This window comes from Anopheles bellator, chromosome 1 (genome assembly GCF_943735745.2).
Source record: "Anopheles bellator chromosome 1, idAnoBellAS_SP24_06.2, whole genome shotgun sequence".
Taxonomy (NCBI): domain Eukaryota; kingdom Metazoa; phylum Arthropoda; class Insecta; order Diptera; family Culicidae; genus Anopheles; species Anopheles bellator.
Genome location: NC_071285.1, coordinates 18,644,663 through 18,667,598, shown reverse-complemented (window position 1 = coordinate 18,667,598; position 22,936 = coordinate 18,644,663). Strand labels below are relative to the sequence as shown.

Sequence of the window (22,936 nt, the reverse complement as noted above, 5' to 3'; positions counted from 1 at the left end):
GCTATTGCAAAACAGGTGATAAACTTTTGTCTCATTTACCATTTACTGAGTAAAACTTGAACCATAATCCTTTGGTAAAGTTTGAACATTTTGAAACTCCTCGGTGACCGGTCTTTAATTTTATGCCTTTTCACGCCTTGCCGCTCCTGCACCGGTCTGCTATCTTTGGCTGGAAAGACACAGACCGCTTCCTGAACGGACCATTTGCATGCCCGACGCGTTCTGCATATTCTACGGAATCTCCCGCCCTACTCGCCTGTCACGTGTCTGGCAGCCCTCGTTGCGGGCGGTTTGCTGAGAAGCGACACGAGGTGTTCGATGTGCCGGCCCATAATAGATACTGCCGTGCCGTTCTTGGGTATCTGCACTCCCGAGCCATTCCATTTTGCTCTGTGTTTGTCTTACCGGGAAAAGACTCTACAATACAATGCCTGGCCACTGGTTGCACATTGGAACGAATAGTTTTCCATTTCTTCATTTAGTTGCATGCACTCAATAACAGACATACAGACCCGCACACATCCTTTATCGTAGCACGTGCCACATGGCGATCGGCTTGCGACTGTTCTGCATCAGATCCTGCCAGTGCTGCGTGCCGCTGCCACCTTCACGTAGCCCCACGCCACAGCCCAGGTCCTGGCCTTCGCCTTCGTTCGACGTGACGAACAGCTCCACGCCGGCGTCCTGCAGCTGCGAAGCCGGCAGCTCGAACGTGAACGCTTCGTTCCAGATCGGGTTGGTCGGGTCGAGGGCACGGATCGCGCTGGTTTTGCGCTTCTTCGCTCTCTTATCGTTCACCAGCAGGTAGAGCTTTAGAAGTGTGAGTTGTAAAAATTACAGTCAAGAAAATTGGTGAACTTTTGGTGCTTGCTATCCACCACCTTACCTTCACGAATGGCTCGTGGGAAATGGAGAGATTCTTCGCCTTCATCACGACCACCGTCAGTCGCTCGGCTTGCGGCAGATAGCTAAGGGAGATGAGCAGCTCGGTCGCGGACTCGGTCGGTCGCCGGACGGCAATCAGGTCCCCCCAGAGCTCGCAGCCGGACAGGTCGAGCGTGTTGAGCAGGAACCGAATCTCTCCGACCACCTCGTCGTGCGAAAAGCGATCGTAATCGAGCAGCTGAAAGTAACACAAAACGTTCATTCGGCGTCTACTCCTTTTGCGGTCCATTGTGATGTGGCGGTACGAGGAAAATGCAAAGTACACCGACAAAAATGGGAAGTGTTGGAGCAGTGGGATTTGTGGCAAGGTGACTCATAAATATTTGATCATTCCGTTCATCTTTTCGCTGCATTACATTCGGCACGACATTGGGGACCCCGGGTCGCACCAAGGCTTCAAGTGCTAAGCTATGTAAGTCTCTTGAGATTGAGCGACGTGAAAAGGGAAACGCGAATGTTCCGGACCAGAAACGCTCAAGTAATCCTATCAAACGAGAGCGTATTTCAATGTTAATGATGCAAATGGAAGCTAACGGATGTTGGGGAATGTCCTTCACCTTGCGCTACCCCCCTTTAGGTCGAGCATTCAAGGAGCCCTTTCTTGTGGAGAAACTTAGTGGTTTGGTTTTCAACGCCGAAGCGTTTCCTTGCGTTGCTCTATTTTACATCGCCTAGTAAATGGGAGTCCCATTCACAGAGATAGCTTAGTCATGCTCGACAAACAATCACAACATTATTATTCCTTTTCCATAATGAAGTAACTAAAAGCTCAACGTCACTAATGAAGCAAAAACTGACGGTAAGAACGATACTTACTTGCAGCACGAAGCTACTCTTCACCAGGTTGCGAGGCTTCAGCGGGAACGAAAGCTGCTGGTCGAAGTACGGATGGGTCTCGGTGCGATGTACCGCCGTCTGCTGGGTGCGTTGCTCCTCGTCCGGTTCCAGGAACATCTTGACGTACGGATCACGGAACCCACCGTCACCGGCCGGGGTAAGGTCTTGAGCTGCAGCGAGCAGAGCAGAGCAGACGATGATCAAGCTCATGTCGAGATCGAAAATGTATCGAATGACCTAAGGGACTCACCTTCGACGAGATGCACCAGCAGTTCCTCCTTGCCGCCTTCGTACTTCAAGCGCAGATGAAATCGCCCCATCACGGAATGGATATCGTTGGCAGCCAGTATCACCGGAACACGCTTCCTCGGTGAGCCCCGGCTGCTGTCGGAGCGAATGGACCCGATCGGCGAATCCGGAGCGCACAGTTCGCCCGCGCCCGAGAACGTACTGTTGCGCTTCCGGGGCGAATTGATGTCCCGTGGGTTAACGCTGATGACCGATGCCAGGCTACCCTTACTGCCGCGCTCTGCCGCTCCCACATCGGCCCCAAAGCCCGATGCGGAACCGATGGGAAAACGACCCTCAAGGCTGAAGGTGCGCATCGGACTTGGGGATCGAGATTTCTGCACGATTAGGAAAACAACACACATTTATGAAGAGAAGTAATTAGTAAGTGCATGGAAATAGAAGTAAAATGAAGACCTTTACTGAGAACTGAGTAAAACTGTATTCTACGCGGGAATCGGGAATTGATTTACGACAATATTGAATCACCATCCTTACCCTCATAATGAGGTTGTCCGACGTCGTAGAGCGCGTGTCGCTATTCGCATGAGTCATAAACTTTGGGACACTCTCCCGATGGCTCTGCAGAGAAGAGAAAACATAAATTTCGATAGAAAATAAAGCAATCCTGCGATGCTCAAAGATCTGTTCATGCTGCGAAGGCGTACCGAGCTTCTCGAATGGACACTTTCCATGCTGTTGTTGCGCGAAGTTGCTGACGGCCGTCCAGGGTGCGGTCGGCAAGCCGTTCCCGCCCCTGTGCCGTAGGACTTCTTCGCGGCACCGGAGTTTGATGGCTGAAGCGGGCTTGGCGTTACCTCGACCGAACCGGTGGCGAGCGTTTCGGAGCTGATCGAGTGATGAACGACACTGCTGGCCGGCTGGACCGGTACCGATCCACTCGTCACGTTACAGTCCTGCAGGTTGATCTTCCGGGCCGCTTTCTTCTCCTCCAACCGATCCAGCTCGGCCCACTCCTTGCCCTTCCGGCGGACCACGTAGTAGCGATACATGACGATGGTGACGGCCACCAGCAGGGCAAGTCCCGTCCCAGCCGCCGCTCCCAGGACGGCGGAACTTACGAACACCATCGCTTGGCGAGTCGCTTGCTTCACTCTATTGGAACCACTCCTGAACCGGCCTGACCTGACGAAGCACGTCTCAAGAGAGCCGTCTTGCGAACCAGTCACGTCGAAGCCAACAGCTGTGGAGAAGCGAAAACATATTGATAAGAAACTTTGACGAGCCACCATTTTTGTTGTTTTTGTGAGAAACCGCAAAAAAAAATCACGAACAAAGGGCAGGGAAAAAAAAAAAGGTGGACGAATATTAGGCAACCAAGTGACCGGTTCAAGTTGTCGCAAAATCGATAGCAAACCAACGAGATGAGATTTATCAAATGCTTGTCAAAGACAGAAGCACCGCTCCCGCTAAGTTTGTGGTAAATTTATGCTAAAATAATTGGAAATCATAAATACGTCTTTTAAGATCAAAAAAAAAATCGTTAAGTCATATGACTCGTTTTACTATGTTGTGAATGTTTTTACGGTTTAAATTTTGCTATTGGATTCGTTGTAGCATTTAAGTTGTTTTGTTGGCTAATTTTTTAATTTGTCGTTTAGTTTTCTGTAATTTTATTTATAGTTAACTTTTGTTGATTTCGATTCCAATACGCGATTTACGGTGCACTGAAAAGCGTCACAGCGATGCCCAATATCATCCACCGAATGCTGCTGTTTCCGATTGATGCTCAGTTTTCATTATTTGTCCCGGAATGTTCATATTCTATGAACCCAAATGAAGCTTATGACAAGAAAAGCCTTGTCATGTGGGAAATTCCTTCCCAATGACCACTCGTCGTGAACGCGACTCGGAACGACCATTCATCATTGCGCACTGCATTATTGATAGCCACATCATTGGCTCAGACAGGTGTCCCGACATTGCACACCGCAGCAAACAAGTATGTATAAATTTTCATTATCATCATCACACCATTCCGAATGGTGGCTGTCCCACCGCGTCAATTACACCGCAGCTAATTAAGCGGCAGGTGGAAACCAACCCAAACCCGGAAACTAACAGGACGACATAAGACGAACGTTGTCCTTCATCATGCCAGAGCTCTGCCCTGCTTAGGAAAATCTGTTTTTTCTACCTCTTTCTGTGTCACTCGATTGCTGGGTGATGGTAATAAAAGGAACAATGATTCAATTATCGCTGCCGAAGGACTAAGCTTCCGATTACGCAAAACAGGCAAATGGAAAGGAAGGAATCCAAACTGCGGTGAATTCGAGCAAAATCATCGTTACGATCGCTTGCGGCTTTCGCCGACCGCAGTTCGGAGAACACCGCAAGATGGAGAGAAAGAGGAACCATTCTTCCCTACCGACCAAAGGCGTCTTCCGGGATGGCACTGGCAGAAAAGACATTGGCCCGGTGAGCCGGCGAACGTAAGGAGGGTAATTTTTCAATTCGGAAACATCGTCAACAGTGCCCGCTCCGTTTGAAACATTGTCAACCAGTACGGCGGCGACAACGACGACAGGAACTGGCATTGTTCGGAACCGTTTACGCGAAAGCGAAAGCCCTTGGTGCGAGTAAATCGAATCTTAATCGAACGAAGAATAACGTTACGGTGGGACCCTTTTCGATTCTACCCTGCCCTGAGTTTTTATGCCAAGCCGCTTCCAGCGAATCAGGCAACGTCAAAGGATTTCCACACCGTTGTGTGATTTTTTATCCGATTTCTTTCGCCCACTCTGAGGCGCATTTACCTCTGCAACCCGGAAGGCATCGTCGGTTGTCGTGTTGAAACTCGATAATACTTCTCCGTTTTATTCCAGGGAAAAAAGGGACCGCATCCATTTCTGCCAATCAAACAGAAAACTGACTTTCTGTGTGGAGTTGAATTGAAAATTTTTCATTCCATGTCTCGTTCTTTTTCGTCGACGTATTTTCAGCGCTTCTGCTAAAAACGAACACCCTTTAACCAGGTGCCTGCCGTGCCAATCCTGTAAAGTGATGCCGTATCACGCTGGACTCACGATTGGGTTAAGTAGCACGGCACATTTCAAACTAAAAGGACTTTAAGTTGATGCCGCTCTACATTCGCCACTACCGACACGGTTGCCCCCTTCGTACTAAAACGCATTACCACGGCTATTTACGGTTCCGGGGCGACCGTACGTGACACACCGTAATTAATTAAATCAATCGCAACACGATAAGATGCGCACTGACTTCGCAGAATCCACCTTCGGATCCACCCGGCCGGATTGAAATCCGTTCGTATAAAAGGTACTCCTAACCTTTCTCCCACCGAAACGGTGAATACCCGTGGTGCCATTCGAGAATGCCGTTAAACAACCCGACGGCTTAAATGGCCCGTGGACGCGTCGTGTGGGCGTTAAAGGGATTTGGGGGTTAGGTGGATTTGCCTTTCTTGCTTAAAAATCAGACAGCTGGAACCCGCTTGAACCGGTTCGGTAAGAAATGAATGAAAGTGGCGGCCCAAGCAGAAAGCATCGGTCGGAATCGTTGAATGTACATCGGACGTGTCATCGCAATGCGATCAATTTCAATCAACCGGCAACCCATCATCCTATTCGCCAGCCGAACCACCGATACCCACAACCGGTACCGATTTGACCCAAACAAACAAAGGTATTAAAGTGATTGATTGTATAATCTCTGAGAAATCCGGACCTCTGCCTGTGTGAGTGTGTGTGTTGCTCGGTCCAAAAACAGAAACTTTGGGCGATTGCGTTTCCACCGTGCCAGAATCTGGACCTTTCTCTCATCTGGAAAAAGGCACTTTTACGGCAGGGATTTCCAAAGCAATTTGTTTCGTTCCGAGCCGGCGGCATTAAGCTAAACTACCCCGGCCCAGATGATGTGTGGAGGAATGGTGAACACTGATGGTATCTGCTTCCCGCGAAGCGCCGGCCAAGAACCGTAACGACTTCATCATTCACTCACCGGTCTAACGTCTCCATTTCAACCGACGAATGAAACCGTTTGACAAAACCCACAGCCCCCCGAGCAATCGATGAAAATATCCGTTTCGTTATCCGTACCGTGCATGCCAATCGAAGCCCGAAGCCGATATCACCGGAGCAACTGATAGGTAGTGAGCAAAAATAAACGTTCCACCCAATGACGCAGAAGAATTGAACCCGTTTTCTTCCCCCCATTAGAAACATCACACCTCCCGGAGTGTTTAATGACGCGCGCCCCCCTGTTATGGGCCAGCACACGGCTGGTTCCGAACACTGACACAGGAACCGAACTGGAAGCGAACCGGAAACCATTTCATCGAACGTTCACATCACTTTGCTGGCGCAATTTTTGCTCCGTCGGCACATTCCGGGCGGGCGACAATTATAACATAAATGTGTCAATTACACTGGCCGAGATGACCTTTTCCGTGGCCACTACACATCAAGCAGCCCGCCCGGTTCAACTGAGGGGAGATTAATCAAATTTGTTCCAATGAACTCCAGTGCTCCAATGGCTTCTCCCGGGTGGAGACGCCTGGTGTCTCGTGGCGCGACTAATGGAGACGCGCGGTAGTGCACAGCGTGCCCGGGTCGCCCCGAACCGTGGCGGGGCGTGTGGCGGGAAACCGTAGCGTTGCTTTGTGGTAGTGGTTTGACGTTTGGAAATTAGCTCAGCCCCATTGGGTACGCTCCGTATAATGAGTGGCTCCGTTTCAATCAACGGGAGACTGGCCCCGAGTGGGGGTCAAAATGAATGGTTTATTGCCCGGTTCCAGAGAGTACGATGGTACGGGAATGCATCTTTCGTCGTACTTTTCAGACATTACTATTGTTTTTCATTTGCCTAAAAGTGAACTAAAATAACTTGGAACTTAGCTTAACACAATGGCATACAAATCCATCAGCAATGTAAACAGTGTCTCTGCAATAAACGTTTAACACTTAACCATCGTTTTGTGTCATTTCCTCCACAGCTAAATACATAATTCCTAACTGCTGCGTCCCACAAAACGAAGAATCTCTGGCACGAATCTCTCATCTGGTTTTGCTGCTGTAAAGCAATCGCTCGACTACCTCACCGCACAGCCAATTTATTCATCGCAGCGATGATGCAGCGCTGAATTTGTCATTTTAATGGGTCACCACAAATCTCGGCGGGCCAGATTGGCTCCAGCAGATCCCCTTCTCACCGCTTTCCTTCGTGAGCTTAACAGATTTCCAACGGTTAGGCACTCGCTTTCAAAATCCACTCCCAAGATGTTGAGAAAAAGCATCTAGAATAATGCACAAATTCGGCATTCGTTCTGTCCAGTTTTTCATTTTCTTGCTAAATTTGTTCGTTTTTTTTACGTTCCCAGCCCCCACTTGTGGCTTGGGAAAGATTGCGAGCATGGTAATTGCCAATTATGCGACCAATATTTCAAGGCACGAACGAAATTACTTTCTTCTTTGAATAGGGTCGACATTTTACCTTTTATGGTTGCGATTTTTGTCACAACGTCTGTAAAACCTTTACTGCATTATTTCTCGACGATGTTTTAACCATTTCAACAAACGGTCAACGAACGTTAAAATCCACTACCTTGTAAGCACTTTCTGTGCGCCAACTTGCTTGGTTCACCATCGCCCTGAGAGTGTCACTCACTCACAAAATGCATTAGCGGACCCTGGCCAGTGTCCTTCGCCTCGTAATGAACGCAACGAAGCTGCCCTGCTGTGTCCGTAGGATGCCGGACGTCATCCCACAGCGCACGGGAATCGCTGCACTATCCTTTCGGTTCCGGCCATCCACTTCGGAACAGAAACTAAGCAGGAAAATTAAAAAAAATGGCGCCACTTCCTACAGCGCATCAAGCTCCGGCTTACATGTGACAGACGACCATGTTAATGAACTGGAAAATTACTTTGCGAGTGGATGATTCCGTGCCACCTTTTTCGGGCCACCCGGTTGGCCAGTAGCCGGTACCGGTTGATCCCTTCGCTCGAATGCGTCCAACGCAATCTCCAGGATGGGCATCACGCGGCCCAGGTTAGGTGCTTCTCGTGAACCATAGCCCGAGATCCATAGATCATCGCCGCTTCCGGCCGTACGTGGAAAGCTGTCACGATTTATGGCACGATAATCGCCGTCTCGATGGTTAACGGTTCGCACCTCGGGCACACGGCACAAGTTTAACGAAATTTTGCAAAAAATTTCGGCGAATTTCCACATCCACGGTCCACAAGTTGAAGGGTAATAAGTCTACCAACTGCTGGAGCTGCGCTTGAGTGGAGCCCCGAATTATGATGACAAATTAAATTCGAACAAAATTTACACAAGGACACGACAATAGCTAATGGCACATTCCGGATAACTGCGAGAAGTGAAAGCAATCGTGTTTAAAAATAGTTTACCTAGGATCCGTTTGCGTTTCCTTTCATTTTCAACACCTTAACTCTGTTTGGCCAAAATTAATTTCGGGATTCGATTCATGTTCTTCCATAAAGCTCGACCAGGACAGGGGCAATAAAACGGAACTTTTTCAAACGCACATGGGTGACCGGTGAAAAAAACCCTAGAGGATATTCCGGAACCTTCAACAGTGTAGGGACGTCCGGAGTGTAGGTTTTCGCGATTAATATTGCACATTCCAAAGGCACCGTTGTGTGCGCTTTGTCGCATCAAAAGAATGCCAAAACGCCGCCAGTGACAGTGGGAAGCGGGAAGAGCGCGGGAAGAGCGCGGGAAGAACGTCAACGCCATCCAACACGGCCCAACCCTCCAGCCTATGTTGTTGGGTCCCAGGGTTTATGGTTTTGATTCCTCATTCCGTGCATTTTTCTGTGGAACGAAGGCCATTGCCGTGTCAGGGCCCGGATAGCACTAAAGAAATTTACGCCTTCAGCCGACAGCATCGGTCTTCAAAAAGGACACGTTTTTTTCCTCTTTCAGCACCATCGAGAGCCAAATCTTGCCTCTAGCAAAACGATCGATTGATGGCTTTTCACGAACTGAGGCCGAGTTGATGGTAAATATTTGACCTGATGATTGGTACAAACTCGTTCCGAAGGCATCCGGATTTGACGGAATGCTTTCTTAATCCAGTAACGAATTTGAGAGGCTTAGGCAACATGGTTTAACAAACGTTTCCTACAGAACATTTTCGTGTTGCTGTTTTTCCATCAATGTTTTAAACCCATCGTTTGTTACAGTTATATCAATTGATATTGGCCAAAATACGTTCAAATATATCAAAGTAATGAACGTAATGTTAATGGAAAGCACGATTTATTCCTTGAAACTTTCTGAAAACAACAACGACTATGCGAGTTCCAGTATCCGACATACTTCAAAACGAAGTAAACATCTCGATTACCTCTCGCCGAAATGTGTGTCATAAACATTAATAAAGGCACCACTCAAAGACATATGGTCCCAATTTCACGGACCACTTAATAAACAATTCATAAAATTGCAATCAGCCATCAAGTGGAAGCTACTCTTTATTACCATCACCAACAAACACCGCCAGCTCCTCAAGAAGCGCATCTTTCGAATTTGGTGTTTCTTTCGAGCGATTGTGTGGACAAGGGCACGCTTGATGGTAATGACTATAATCACCGTATCTTGACGTGCGGAACTACACTTTTGGAAGGAAATACCCATCATCATCACCCGTGAGGTCGCCCGGACTGCCCTACTGTTTAGTGGCCGGGACCGAATAACTTGGCAAACTCGGTGGCTGAAAGCTGAAACTGTCATCAAAAGCACGGCCATCCCCAATTATGCTTTCGAATGCCGACCGACAACCGTATCCGTTACGTGTCGGTGGTTGTTCTGAGAGAGTCGCTCCTTTTTTATTTTCCGCACAGCACTGCAACTTTCGACCACTTCCCCATCGAATTAGCCCTGTAATTAAGGATGGATCCAACTTTTACTTTTTCAATACCTCCTTTCCTACAATCTCGTTTCGTGTCTCCTCGAAAATGAGTAAAAAGTCGCCTCGAAACATGTTCGCTGGTTGAGTTTTGGGTGAAATTGAATTATACTATGTTTGAGCTTTTCAGTATGTAAGACTTTACCCGGCCACACACAGATTATCATCGCTCGGTAAAGTTTGCTACATGCCCACCGCTCGTTATCGTGACTCACATCGTACCCCGTCGATGCGCCTGGAGTAGAATTATGTTTCCTACCTACACGGTCTGCTGCGTGTTGCGCCGCGGGACTTGCAACGAATGGTAAAATGGCCCCTGAACCCATTCGGGTGAAGTTATTCCTTCTGCATGTAACCGATCGACTTGATGATTAGTTTTGTAAACTTCTCACCCGGCGGGGCTTGGAACGACAACCTGCAACCTTATTTTTGCACTACTTTGCAGCGCATGGTTGTACTATCCCACTCGACCTAGAGACGTCCTCGTAGTCGGACCACTTTTGTAGCACTTTGTAACACGTGAAACATCAATCGAGAGGCGGCCAACATGGCCCGGGTATAGAGTATAGGCCCATAAATTCGTGAAAGAAGAAAAATGTGAAAGTAAACCAGGAATCACCGAGTGGGCCATTAAACGGATAAGCATGCCGTTTCGGCGCTGGAAGAAAACTAATGGACTACGCGCGCGGGCGCTCGCGTGTGTGGGTTACAATAAATCGGTGAAACGAGTGCTGCTCGATAATCGGTACGATAAGCATACCCTTACTTCCTGGTGCTATCAATCAATCCATCACCGTGAGTGAAAGGGTTCCGACAAAGCATAATGCCAACATTGAAGGTCAAGCAACATAAAGTTCACGTTCGGTCGGAATATTGGGTTACTAACGGGAGTTGAAGCATCATCAGTAAAATTACATTTTCCATGATTTCCCGATCTCCCAACGGCAAACGTTTTGGTTTGCTGTGATTTACTGCCCTGCGAATGAGGCCCTGCGTTGGAGTGTTTAATTTATAGGAAAATAAATACACACCACCGTCGCTCCCAATTAGCAAAACGTTCATTGTTCGCTTTTAAATTGGGTTTTCTAATCCGCAAATAAAGATTATCCACCATTTTGTTATTCACATTTACAAATTAATTATTTCATTCGAAAATACTGCGTTTATGTTAAAAGCTTGTAGCTAAAGCATTGAAAACTAATCAACGAGCACCTCTCAACGTGCGACGACCAGCAAACATCCGTGAACTTTAATCTTTGAAACCGGCCCTCGACGAATGTGATGTCCTGAACTGGACCTGCCACAAATGCGGTGTATGCGGTCTTCATTTTAATTTCCGCCCTTAGAAAACCCTCGGTGTTTTATTTCTACAACTCGATGAAGCTCGACCACCACGACCGCCATTCGTTGACATTGCAACCGTCGGTTCGTTCTCTTAAGGACTATCGGAGGTGAGGCTTAGTCCGAAGGGTTGGGGCATTTTATTATCGCTTCCCATCATCATCATCCGGTGGAAATGAAAAATCAAACGCCCTCGAACGAGCTTGAGTTTCTCCATTTTTGTGTCCCGCTTCCGGCTGATAAGAGCCCCGAAGGGCGCAATCCGTTCGTTACGATTGCTTCTTGTACTTTCTACAAGAAATTTGTTGGATTTACGAGAGTAATAAAACGGCTGAAAAGCGGACTGAAAACCGGGCACCGTCGGCAGCTCGTCAGCTTCGTTTGCGGTGATTATTATCGCAGGATTTGTTTGGCGGTAATTACTCTCAGCTTTAGTCGGAAAAAATCTCCGCTACATCTACACCATCACCGCCATGAGGGTCAAAGGATTTGTGGCTTTTCATAACACTTTTTTGTTACGCAGAATTATTGCAGGCCCTCGTCAAATGGCGGGGCCCGCTCTAAAAGGGCATCCCGGCAATGCGGTATGAGCGTGTACCGCCAACCATCGTTAGTGACGATCCATTGCCCAGCTGGCCACTGATCCGCTGATCCGGCATCGAGCTTAGCAACGGTCCCTTCTCCAGAGGTGATGAAATTTGCTTTCTATACTCACCCCTGTAACCTTCCAAGAACCTCCGACCTCGGAGTGTTTGCCTTCGGGGCACCGTAATAGACGCTCGATTCGGAGGCGCAATAGGCCCCACGTTCCAACAGCTGTTGCCCGAGCGGCGGCTTGACCCGCTTTCTTATGTAACTCCGCGATAGGTTTGAGCTTCAGATAGTTCTAACAACGCACCTCTGGTACCTCACTACCGTATGTTGTCACCAGTTTTTTTTTCTAGTTCGATCGCCTGACTCGCGGGTTGGTCGTCAGACTAACATGCCAAAGTCGCGTGGTCACAATCAACAACCGGTTACATCACCTCGTTACACTCAAATCCTCAGGCACTAGAAACCACAAGTGTCCCTACGGACAAACAAGCGGATAACATCAACGTTCTTTGGCCGTCCTCTCAACGGTCGCACTTTAGCATCGTCAGCGTGGTCCTTTCACTAGCGGTAACCGTCGGTAAACGCCACAAAACTTAATTCCTCTCCTCGCGCCGAGTACGCTCGGTTGATTCGGCTGGTAAATGTTTACTAACCACTGCACCGCAATGCACCGGCTGCAATGGTATGCTGCTGTCTCTCGTCGACTCTTCGTTCTTACATCGGATCGATTAGCGTCCAACCGACACAACGACATCAACAGCAGCTGACTGGAGATCCTGGAGAACACCAGCGAGTCTTCACTTGGCATCCGAGCACGACAGCCAACGGCACGGTACTGAAGATAACATCACAGCTCCGGAGGATCCTGATGCTCAGCGTGTCCACATCGCAACCGAACGCTCGTGCTTCGGAGGCTCTCGGGTCGCACGTCGGTCGGGCTACCAGCTGAACGGACGGTGTACTCTTTCACACTCACGCACTCCCACAGGGGGCCAGCCTCCCACGGAATCGTCAAGCTGGAATCCGGTATGGAGACGCCACTTTCTTGTCCCGCAGCAAAGCAGTTCGCAGCAGCATGTACCGCAGAAGGCTGTAGGGCTCGCTCTCCGATCCTGGCGATCCAAGCGTCCATTGGCAACTGAACATGGCTGGCGGTTGTTGTTGCGACTCAGCTACGCCACGTTCCGACCTGCGACGGGTGGTCTAGGTGAAAGCTGTGAGGTCAGCGTGTTTTGATGTCGGCTGGTACAGTGACCTACCACGCTTCAGTGGCATGATTTATAGTGTCTCCCCAATAATAGTTTCTGATAGAGTGATGACTTACAGTATGTTCTAATGGAAACATAGAGGCAAAAAAATTGTTAATTTCGTTTTCTACACAAAATTTGATATAGATTCCTTGCCATCCATTTTATGGAAGAGAAAAAATCGCCGATGGGCCAAGACACGAGCACAGTAAAACAGCTGTCAAAGATTAAGTGATAATCTAAAATGGCCGAACTTTTCAGCATAAGTCACTGACATGTGTAGCAATCTAACTCCACAAAATAATCGAAAATCGAATAAAGCATTTTTTTTAAATCACAAATTTCCGGATACTTTATTGTCACAATGTAACACGATAGCTTGTGTTGGTTACAGTAATCAAATATCTGATATGTGATATGCTAGTGATGTACCAGAATAACCTTTAGTGATGGGATAACAAAAACGCGGGCCACACTGTACCGGTGCTCGTAGGGAAAACTCATGCCATCCCATTCCCTCAGGGGTCCTACGCTGCCCGCCGAGTTGCTGCTCGCGCCCCCACACTAAACCGGCCCTTTTGGTGGCAAAAAAAGCAAACAACTGGGCCCGGATTTCCGAAGCCAACGGAGAACATGCTTCGCCTGGCGCGGACCTGGAGGTGCCAAAACCAACACAAACGAACCACCGCCACCGGCGACGCACCGTTGGCGTCCGCCATCCGGTCGTCTTCCTTTCACCGACTGCGCACCTCTTGCGCCGGCGGGCTGCTGGAGCTAGTAATGAATGAAAATTCCTCCACCGGCTCTCGCGCTTGCCGGGAAAGCTCGCGGAAACTGTTTTTTCATAGTTTTTTTCTTACGATTTTCCCCGTGGTTCGTGGGCTGATTGGCCAACCGACGGCGTTTACTTCCGTTTCGAGTTCCTAACAAACACCGTCGTTAGGTGTGTAGTTGTGCGGCCCCCAGGACCATGGTGTGCCATAACTGCAATAACTGTCGTCGGTTTGGTCAAAGTACTCCAAATCAAAGTCAACCTTATCGTTCGCTATCGGAGCTCTGGCTCTCTATCCCTCTCTCTCTCTCTCCCGGTGGGTGCTCGTCTTCTCGCTCTTCCGCGTTACTGGACAACGGCAGTGAATGTGCGTCATTCATTGATGCGACCGGGAGGGTGGGTGAACGGGCTCAGTTCCTTGCCATATTTCATTCCCACACGCACTTTCGGTGAAGGATTTTGCCCGGGGATTTTTGACACACAAGATTTGAGGTTGGCTCACCGCAACAGCTGTTACGGTTTGTCCCAATATGCTTGGAAAAGGCGACCATTCCGGTGGTCCGGCTGTAACTGGAGCAGGACTCGGTTCCCTGTTTAGAATGCCTGGCACCATATGGTAAGTTCGGTTACACCCTTTCAAAGGCTGAAATTACTCAAGACGTTTACCAGGAACGCTGTAAATAGTAGCCGCAAAATACAGCCATCTGCATATGCGTGGGGTCGTGCCTTTTAGTCACTTGGAACCGGTAATCCGAACTACCTGATACTACCTGTTTCACTAAGACTATAAAAAAATATTTAAAAAAATATATTTCAAAAGCACTTAAATTGTGGCTTTCATTTCAAAATATCATATGAGAGACCACAAAAATAGAAACGAGAATTTCACCTAAGACATGTTTGAAAGTATAAACACTAAGCTTTCGTGCTTTTATTCACGATTTTGCTGGAATGTAAAGCATTTTGGAGAAGATTGAACAAGCAAATAATTTTGTTCGCAAAAGTGTGCTATGAAATAGTTCTGCATGCCCATTTCACTGCTCTTTAGTTCACTACTACTGTGAATATTTACAATGCACAGTGGTTAGCTTCCGTGCAATAGAAATTTGTTTATCAATTGAACGCAACCCATTTCGCGCCCAATTGTTCCGATTGATTCGGTTAACCTGTTGTTCATCATTACATTCTACAAATGGACGAAGCATTTGAGCATTACAAAGGTGCGGGTGTTCATTTTTTAATTAAAAACCAATCATTTTATTAGCAACCAATTTACCATTCGCAACACAATTTTCAAATATAAAGTCACACGTTGGCTTTAAATACTCGCATGTCGGTTGTGGCATTATGAAACAGGGCACTGGTTCTGTAGTGTTGGCTCTGCTGTGTATTGCGGTACCAACTACGCAATCCTGGAATAATGCAACCGAAATCAAACGGTCAGCCCGTATCATTAAGGGCCACGATATTGACATCTCCGTGGCCCCATATACACTTTATTTGCACAATCACGGTTCGGATGATGTGATTTGTGGAGCATCTGTGATATCCGAATTTTTTGCCGTAACCGCCGGACATTGCGTACACGAATTGGGTAACTCTAAGGTAAGCAGTGGGACGATTCAACATTCCATAATGTTTACAAAAACATTGTGCTCAATTTCGCAGGTGACTTTGCGAGGAGGAAGTAGCTTCAAAAGCTCGGGCGGTCATATATTCGATGTTGACTACTACAAAGTGCATAGTGGTTTCAATGAAACTACATTACAAAACGATGTGGCTGTCTTAAGGGTCACTGAATCGTTTTTAGCGTATCCAGGTATTGCTGTCGTGCCGTTGCAAGATACTGAACCCGAATCACCGCCGAACGCTTGCCTTGCCTTCGGATGGGGCATAACGCAGTCTCCTCCAAACATTACACAACCAGAACAACTGCAAATAGCTCATTATCTGCTAGTTTCGCATAAAACCTGTGCTTCAGAATTGGCCCCAAACCCCGTGACCGAAGAGTGAGTCGCACTTCCGTTATCCTTTCCGCTTTTCAGTTCAGTATCGTGGTGACATTTTGATCGCATTCCTTTTACAGAATACTTTGCGGACGATCTACCGAAGGCAAAATATGCCTTGGCGACAGTGGCGGTCCGCTGGTATGTGAGCCACCCGGTGTTGTGTTTGCGAGGCACTTGTACGGGATTACTTCGTTTGTCGACAAATCTTGTTCGCATCATATCCCTGAAGGATTTACAAAAATATATGCACCAAGCGTTCGCTCCTTTATTCGTGATATTGCTGGAGTTTAACCTATTGGAATAGGTAGGGCAGTTGATCAAGTAATTTATGATATTATTTATAAATGACCCTATTGTTTATATTAACGCGAATTCATAGGAAAAAATCAATAAAAAATCTCAATGGATTCCTTAACGTTCTGATTCCTGTTTTGAACTGACGTCTAATAGTCTGTCATTGTTTTCCTCAATATTAAATGCAGATGATGTTCAATTGAACTAAGCAAAAATAACGATGAAAAGCATAAAATCAACATTTGAAAATGACTTTTAACAACATCAAAAAGATTACTTGGGGAAACGCGAAGACTTGTACTTCGCTCCACGAAAGTATACGTAATTACCAATACATTACCAATTACCAACAGCAATAAATAGTATAAAATAGTTCAACCATCACGGTACAGTGACCAGGAAACAGCAATTATACAGTTGTGAAACGATTCGTTTCGTTAAAAATCGTTTGACGATCCCATAAGCAATAGTCCAGTATAAAGTCGTACATACTTTTAATTTACCCTCACAGTGGTGCTTACAGAAACGATGAAACAGGTTATTGGTTCAATAGTGTTCGCACTACTCTGCAGTGCTGTCCACACTGTACAACCCAACGGCACCGTAGATGAAGAATCGCCCCGTATCATTGGGGGTCTAGATCTTGACTTCTCGTATGCTCCTTATATACTGTTCATGACGCTGTACAACAATCCACAGTGTGGAGCATCTGTAATTTCTCATTATTTTGCCGTAACCGCCGCACATTGTGTGCATCAGAAGCCTGTCAATGCAGTAAGTAATGGAAGTAGAGTAGTGTCATCAGAAAGCTTACGCAAACTGTGCTTGATTTTTACAGATAGCACTTCATGGAGGAAGTAGCGTCAGAGGCTCCGGTGGACACTGGTTTTACCTGGAGTACTATAAAATGCATGGCAGCTACGACAATTTTTCGTTAGCGAACGATGCAGCTGTCTTAAAGGTCACTGAATCATTCTTGGCGTACCCAGGTATTGGTGTCGTGCCGTTGCAAGATTCGGAACCACAAACGCCGCCAGTCGCTTGTTTCTCAGTCGGATGGGGCCAAATACAGCCTCCACCAAGTAGAGCAATACCGGTGAATCTGCAAATCGGGCACTATAAACTAGTCTCGCAGAAGACCTGTGCCAGTCAATGGGCCCCCTTGGGGGTGCGAATTTACGACGTGTAAGTGTAACGACTTTTATCACCCCCATTTTACTAACATTTTGATTAACGGTTATTATTTTATTTCTTTTACAGAATGGTTTGCGGACAACCTACGTACGGCAGGACATGCTTTGGGGATAGCGGAGGACCGTTCGTCTGTGACGGGCACTTGTACGGCATCGTTTCGTTTGTTGATAAGCCTTGCCAATACAATGTTCCCCAAGGGTTTGCCAAAGTGTACGCCCCGAGCATTCGGTCTTTTATCCGTGGCGCAACAGGAGTTTGAGCGTTGTGATCGGCGCATTTAGATCGCATAACTATTTTCCCGATATTACTCCACGTCGATCACAGTAAGCGATTAATCCTCTGCTAAATATACCTGTTTTTGTATCACGTTATGAATTATTTGTATCATTAATTTGTATTACGTTATAGATTTTTAATAAATACGACCCAGTCTGTTCTTCTAAGCTAACAACAAAAGCTTATTAGGTAGAACGTAATCAAACTGTTAATAACAAAAACGTTATCGCATCCAACAGCAAGTTAATTAGCAGCAATTAGCGCAGCACTACGTTGACAATATATTACATTTATGCACAACTTTTGCTAGTGACGTGAAGCCAATAGCATGTGTAAACATAATTTAATTAAACCGATAAAGAAACGTTTTGCTCGCACTATTAAGCTGATTCACTACTGCACAACTGTCGCTGCGGTAAGCAATTTGCAAGTATAAATCCATACAGCCGTGTACTTTTTTCTCCCAGTTGAACTTGCAGGAAGATGAACCAAGTCATTATTTTCATAGTGTTTCCGTTGCTTTGTGGTGCAATTTTTGCACAAAACACAAGCAATGCAGTGGAGAGCGAAGAAACCCCTCGCATAATTGGTGGTCAAGACGTTGACATCTTCTATTTTCCATATCTACTGGCAATGTTGATCGACAACCAGTTTCATTGTGCCGCATCTGTGATTGCCTCTTACTTCGCAGTCAGTGCAGGACACTGCATTGTGGGGAGCTCTCCGGAAAGGGTAAGATGTTTCCATCCACTATCCTACACATTTTACAACACGGAAGAAGTGCCAAGAGGAGAAATAATTTAACGAGCTCTTTGCATTATTGTAGATTACCCTGCGAGGAGGAAGCAGCTTCGTGTACTCAGGCGGCCATTTGTTTAAAGTTATTAATGTTCAGTTTCATAACCAACACGATATCGGTATACTTAGGACATATGAATCATTTTTGCAATACCCAGAGATAGTTGCTGCACCACTTCCAAACACTGATCCACTCAACTGGCCGGATGTAACCTGTAATACAGTCGGTTGGGGATTTTTAAGACCTCCACCGGAACAATATTATCCCAAGCAGTTACAAATGGCGACCTACAGGCTAGTTGCCGGAGGATCTTGTGCACAACGGTGGGCTCCTCGAAATACGATAATTACACCCGAGTGAGTAGATCCGCTATTACCAGAAAATTCAGTATTGTGATCACATGTTCTTTTAGAATGCTTTGCGGCGAAACAGTGCATGGCAGGACATGCTTTGGCGATAGTGGCGGACCATTTATTTGCAATGGTTATATAGATGGTGTTGTTTCTTTTGGTGATGCCAACTGCTCGCTCGATGTACCTCAAGTATTTACGAAGCTATCAGCGCCGAGCGTTCGCTCTTTCATTTCAGTGACGGCTAACCTTTAATCAGAACCCACTGGTCAGAAGAGTCATTGTAATCCTTTAAGCGAAAGAAATTAAAGATAATGGAGATTTAATTGGAAACCTAGTTACTCTCGAGCGGTAATCAATAACATCCGTTTACTTAACCGAAGATCTCTCATGAAGAGTAGAAACCAGACCCTGAGTTTGAGGTTAAAAAGGAATTTTTGTTTCTCAAAATATGTAGCAAATTGTGTAAGTGGGTCGTTCCTGTTAAATTTGAATAAAGAACAGAAAAGTTAGTTTTGTTAATAAGCTCACTTATAACTACAAGGACAATGACAATAAAGAGAACTGGAGCATTTAGAATCCCAGAGCAGCCAAAAAGAGGCAATCCCGTCTCGTCTTCTACTGCAAACCACCAAAAGCATTAGTCAGAACTCTTACACCAAAGAGCCTGATGTTTATGATCGATAACATGTGTAATCATTATCGGTTCTAAATGAAATAATTTAATTACAACGATAAGGTAACCGTTTTGTATTATGAATCCAATTCGTTGCCAAACAATGTGTGCTCCGGTAAACGATTTCGATCATATAACCATACATCGGTATAGTTTGTTCAGTGCTTGCAGAATGATGAACCAAGTCATTGCTTTCATAGTGTTTCTGTTTCTCTGTGATGCGATTTTTGCGCAAAACACGAACATTTCATCGGAAAACGAAGAATCCCCTCGCATAATTGGCGGCCAAGATGTTGACATTTTCTATTTTCCATATGTACTGGCAATGTTTATCGACAACCAGTTTCATTGTGGCGCGTCTGTGATTGCTTCTTACTTCGCAGTCAGTGCAGCACACTGCCTTGCCAGAAAGAACCCAAAAAGCGTAAGAAGTTTTTGTCTACATCCGTCTGTTAAAAATTTTCAGCCAACTAGAATTCGCCAAAATGGAAATCTGTGCGAAACTAACAAAATACTCTTGATCGTCATTAGGTCACCCTACGAGGAGGAAGCGATTTGCTTCATTCAGGCGGCTATTTGTTTTATGTCGAGTATATTCACATTCACGAGTATTACGACCATTTTGCCTCCCGGAATGATATCGGTATCTTGCGAACCACCGAATCATTCTTGCAATACCCAGATATAGCTGCAGTGCCACTTTCCAACACTGACTCAATCATGTCTCCGGACGCAACCTGTTATACAGTCGGTTGGGGTGATGTAACACCTCTACGGGAAGCGTATCCCACAGAACGGCTACAATTGGCAAGCTACAAAGTAGTTGCACACGGAACCTGTGCAAAACGATGGACTTCTGAACATACGATAATTACAAGAGAGTAAGTAAAGTTGCTACGCTCAATGATTTCTGGGAGATATCGCGATCATAATTTGTTATTACAGAATGCTTTGCGGAGAACCAATACACGGCAGGACATGCTATGGCGATAGTGGCGGACCTTTCGTTTGCAATGGACATTTAAGCGGTGTTGTTTCTTTTGGTGATACAACATGTACACATAGCATCCCGCAAGTTTTCGCCAAGATATCAGCTCCGAGCATTCGCTCTTTTATCTTAAGGTCGGCTGGCGTTTAAAACGAAAACGTTGACCGTTTGTATAGTTTCACACAGGATACGTATTAGTCCCGGATCGCGATCAGGATCGTTTGAATTCAAGGGATGCAAATTCCATTTGGGTTTGAAGAACAAATTCGAATAAACTGAAACACTTTCAAACACTTTGCCTTACTAATCGTTGTGTAAATAAGTTAATTCTATGTTCCGGCCCTATACTAAAGCCCAATCGTTTCAGGTCTGTTGGTTAGTTGTTTGTAGTACTTTATGGGCAAGCAAAACATATTCAATTTAAACAAACTGCCAGAGTTCAAATTAGCTCAATTATGTGCATTGAAAATGACCCGTTCAATATTAGGTTCAATAAACAATCGATGTACCCTAATTTCGACTATAAATTCATTTGCAATAATCAGCTTCCCTTAGTGTAGCTTAGTAGCTTGAACAAGAAAATGAAGCAGCTGATTGGGTGTCTAGTGTTGACGTGGCTGTGCAGTGCCGTTTACTCACAATCCGAAAGTAATTCAACCGAAATCGAAGGATCACCTCGTATCATTGGAGGAAGAACCCCGAGATTCAAACATTTTTCATTCGTACTGGTCGTATTGAAAAACAACGTTCATATATGTGCTGCATCCGTGGTTTCTAATTACTTTGCGTTAAGCGCGGCCCATTGCCTATCGGGTATGAACGAAAAGGAGGTAAGCAGCACAACTAACAGTAAATTTACAATTTCGATCATTTCGACCACGAAACTGTTCTTGCATACATTGCAGCTCACTCTCCGCGGAGGGAGCCGGTTTGCAAACTCAGGCGGCATTTTGTTTAACGTCGACTATGTACAAATTCATCCCGATTACATTCCAAGCACGGCACAGGCCGACGTCGGTATCATAAGAAGTGTATATCCGTTCTTGAATCATAAGGAAATAACGGCAATTAAACTTCAAGATGAACCGCCTGTGCCAGTGCCGGGTAAATCCTGTACTGCTGTCGGTTGGGGTGTTACAACAGCCGGAGGAGAATCTTCAGAAAAACTACAAGTAGCGATATATAAGCAAATAGATCGACTAACCTGCAAGACGGCGTGGGCTCCCTTGGGCACGAGAATTACCCCACAGTAAGCAAAGCACGAACAGGACCGACCGTTCTGTGGCAGTGACACCTTCATATCTCTTATGTTTACAGAATGGTTTGTGGCGAACCGAAAACGGGCAGGACATGCTCTGGTGACAGCGGGGGACCGTTCGTTTGCAATAGACGCCTAGTTGGGATCATTTCGTTTGGCGATGAGGATTGCACCCTTGAGGAACCACAAATCTTTGCGAGCATAGGATCGCCCGAAATTCGTTCGTTTATCTTCAAGGCAATTGAACTTTAAACTTGTAGCTTTGCTTATGAAATAAAGTTTTCTAAACGAGCCATTGAAAGAAACCAAATTCTCCTTTCCGCCTTTGTACCATTAGAACAAAGCGTACAAATAATATTGCACTTCCAAGGGTTCCATTGCAGCTCACATCACAACGAGACCACAGAATAATTTTGATTTCACGGCAACGGTGAACTGTTTTACACCATAGATTTACACCATGCTCCAGTTATTTACCATGTTTTATAGTTAATGTATACTACTTACCTTTATTTGAAAAATTTCCCAACGCGAGACGCCACCGAACTTCATCTTCGTACAGCTGCGGATGTGTTTCGGATGCTTAACCAACTTCAAAGCCAACTATACACGTTCGTCAATACCTATATTACAATATTTGTCATTCAAATGTCAAGAGGTGTGTGTACACTTATTGCCTAGTGAGCAAACTATTCTATCTCATCTGCAAACAGTATTTTAAAAAACCTACAAATCAAAGTCAAGATGATAAAAAGAAACCGAAAAATAATAAATACCTCTCTAAGCATTCTGCACGGCTACGACTGCCAGAACCTTGAATGTCCTTTGCTTTTAGCGGCTACAAGCCGTCTTTGATGTATTTCTATGGCAAAAAAGGATATATGTGTACGAGTGTGGATGGCCTTTGGTTGCGCACGCACCGGAAGCATATTTTTCCGGCACGATCTATCATCCTCTTTAGTTTCCTCTTTATTTTCTTCTCATAAAGTTTAATTGCATCAACAATGGTAATCGTGCCCGAGAGCAACAATCAACGGACAAGACGACGCACGGCGCGCGTTTGTAAGGCACGACGGACTGCGTTGGTTCGAGCTGCTGGAAAGGATTTCGAGAAAAGTCCATCCCAGTATTGTTTCTAGTTTTTCGTTCA

The 22,936-nt window shown here is 46.0% G+C and overlaps 2 protein-coding genes across 2 annotated transcripts; one reads left to right on the top strand and one right to left on the bottom strand.

The window, feature by feature from the left end:
• Positions 1–423: 423 nt before the first annotated feature.
• LOC131205290 (synaptotagmin-8) lies at positions 424–3,161 on the bottom strand. Its single transcript, XM_058197329.1, has 6 exons — positions 2,739–3,161; positions 2,569–2,652; positions 2,033–2,408; positions 1,762–1,952; positions 887–1,123; positions 424–810 (listed from the first exon to the last, which is right to left on the bottom strand). The coding sequence occupies exons 1-6, from the start codon at positions 3,159–3,161 to the stop codon at positions 526–528; spliced, it is 1,596 nt and encodes a 531-aa protein (XP_058053312.1). The 3' UTR covers positions 424–525.
• Positions 3,162–16,773: 13,612 nt separating this feature from the next.
• Positions 16,774–20,014, top strand: LOC131215163 (trypsin-2-like). Its single transcript, XM_058209548.1, has 3 exons — positions 16,774–17,019; positions 18,542–18,632; positions 20,007–20,014. The coding sequence occupies exons 1-3, from the start codon at positions 16,774–16,776 to the stop codon at positions 20,012–20,014; spliced, it is 345 nt and encodes a 114-aa protein (XP_058065531.1).
• Positions 20,015–22,936: the final 2,922 nt, after the last annotated feature.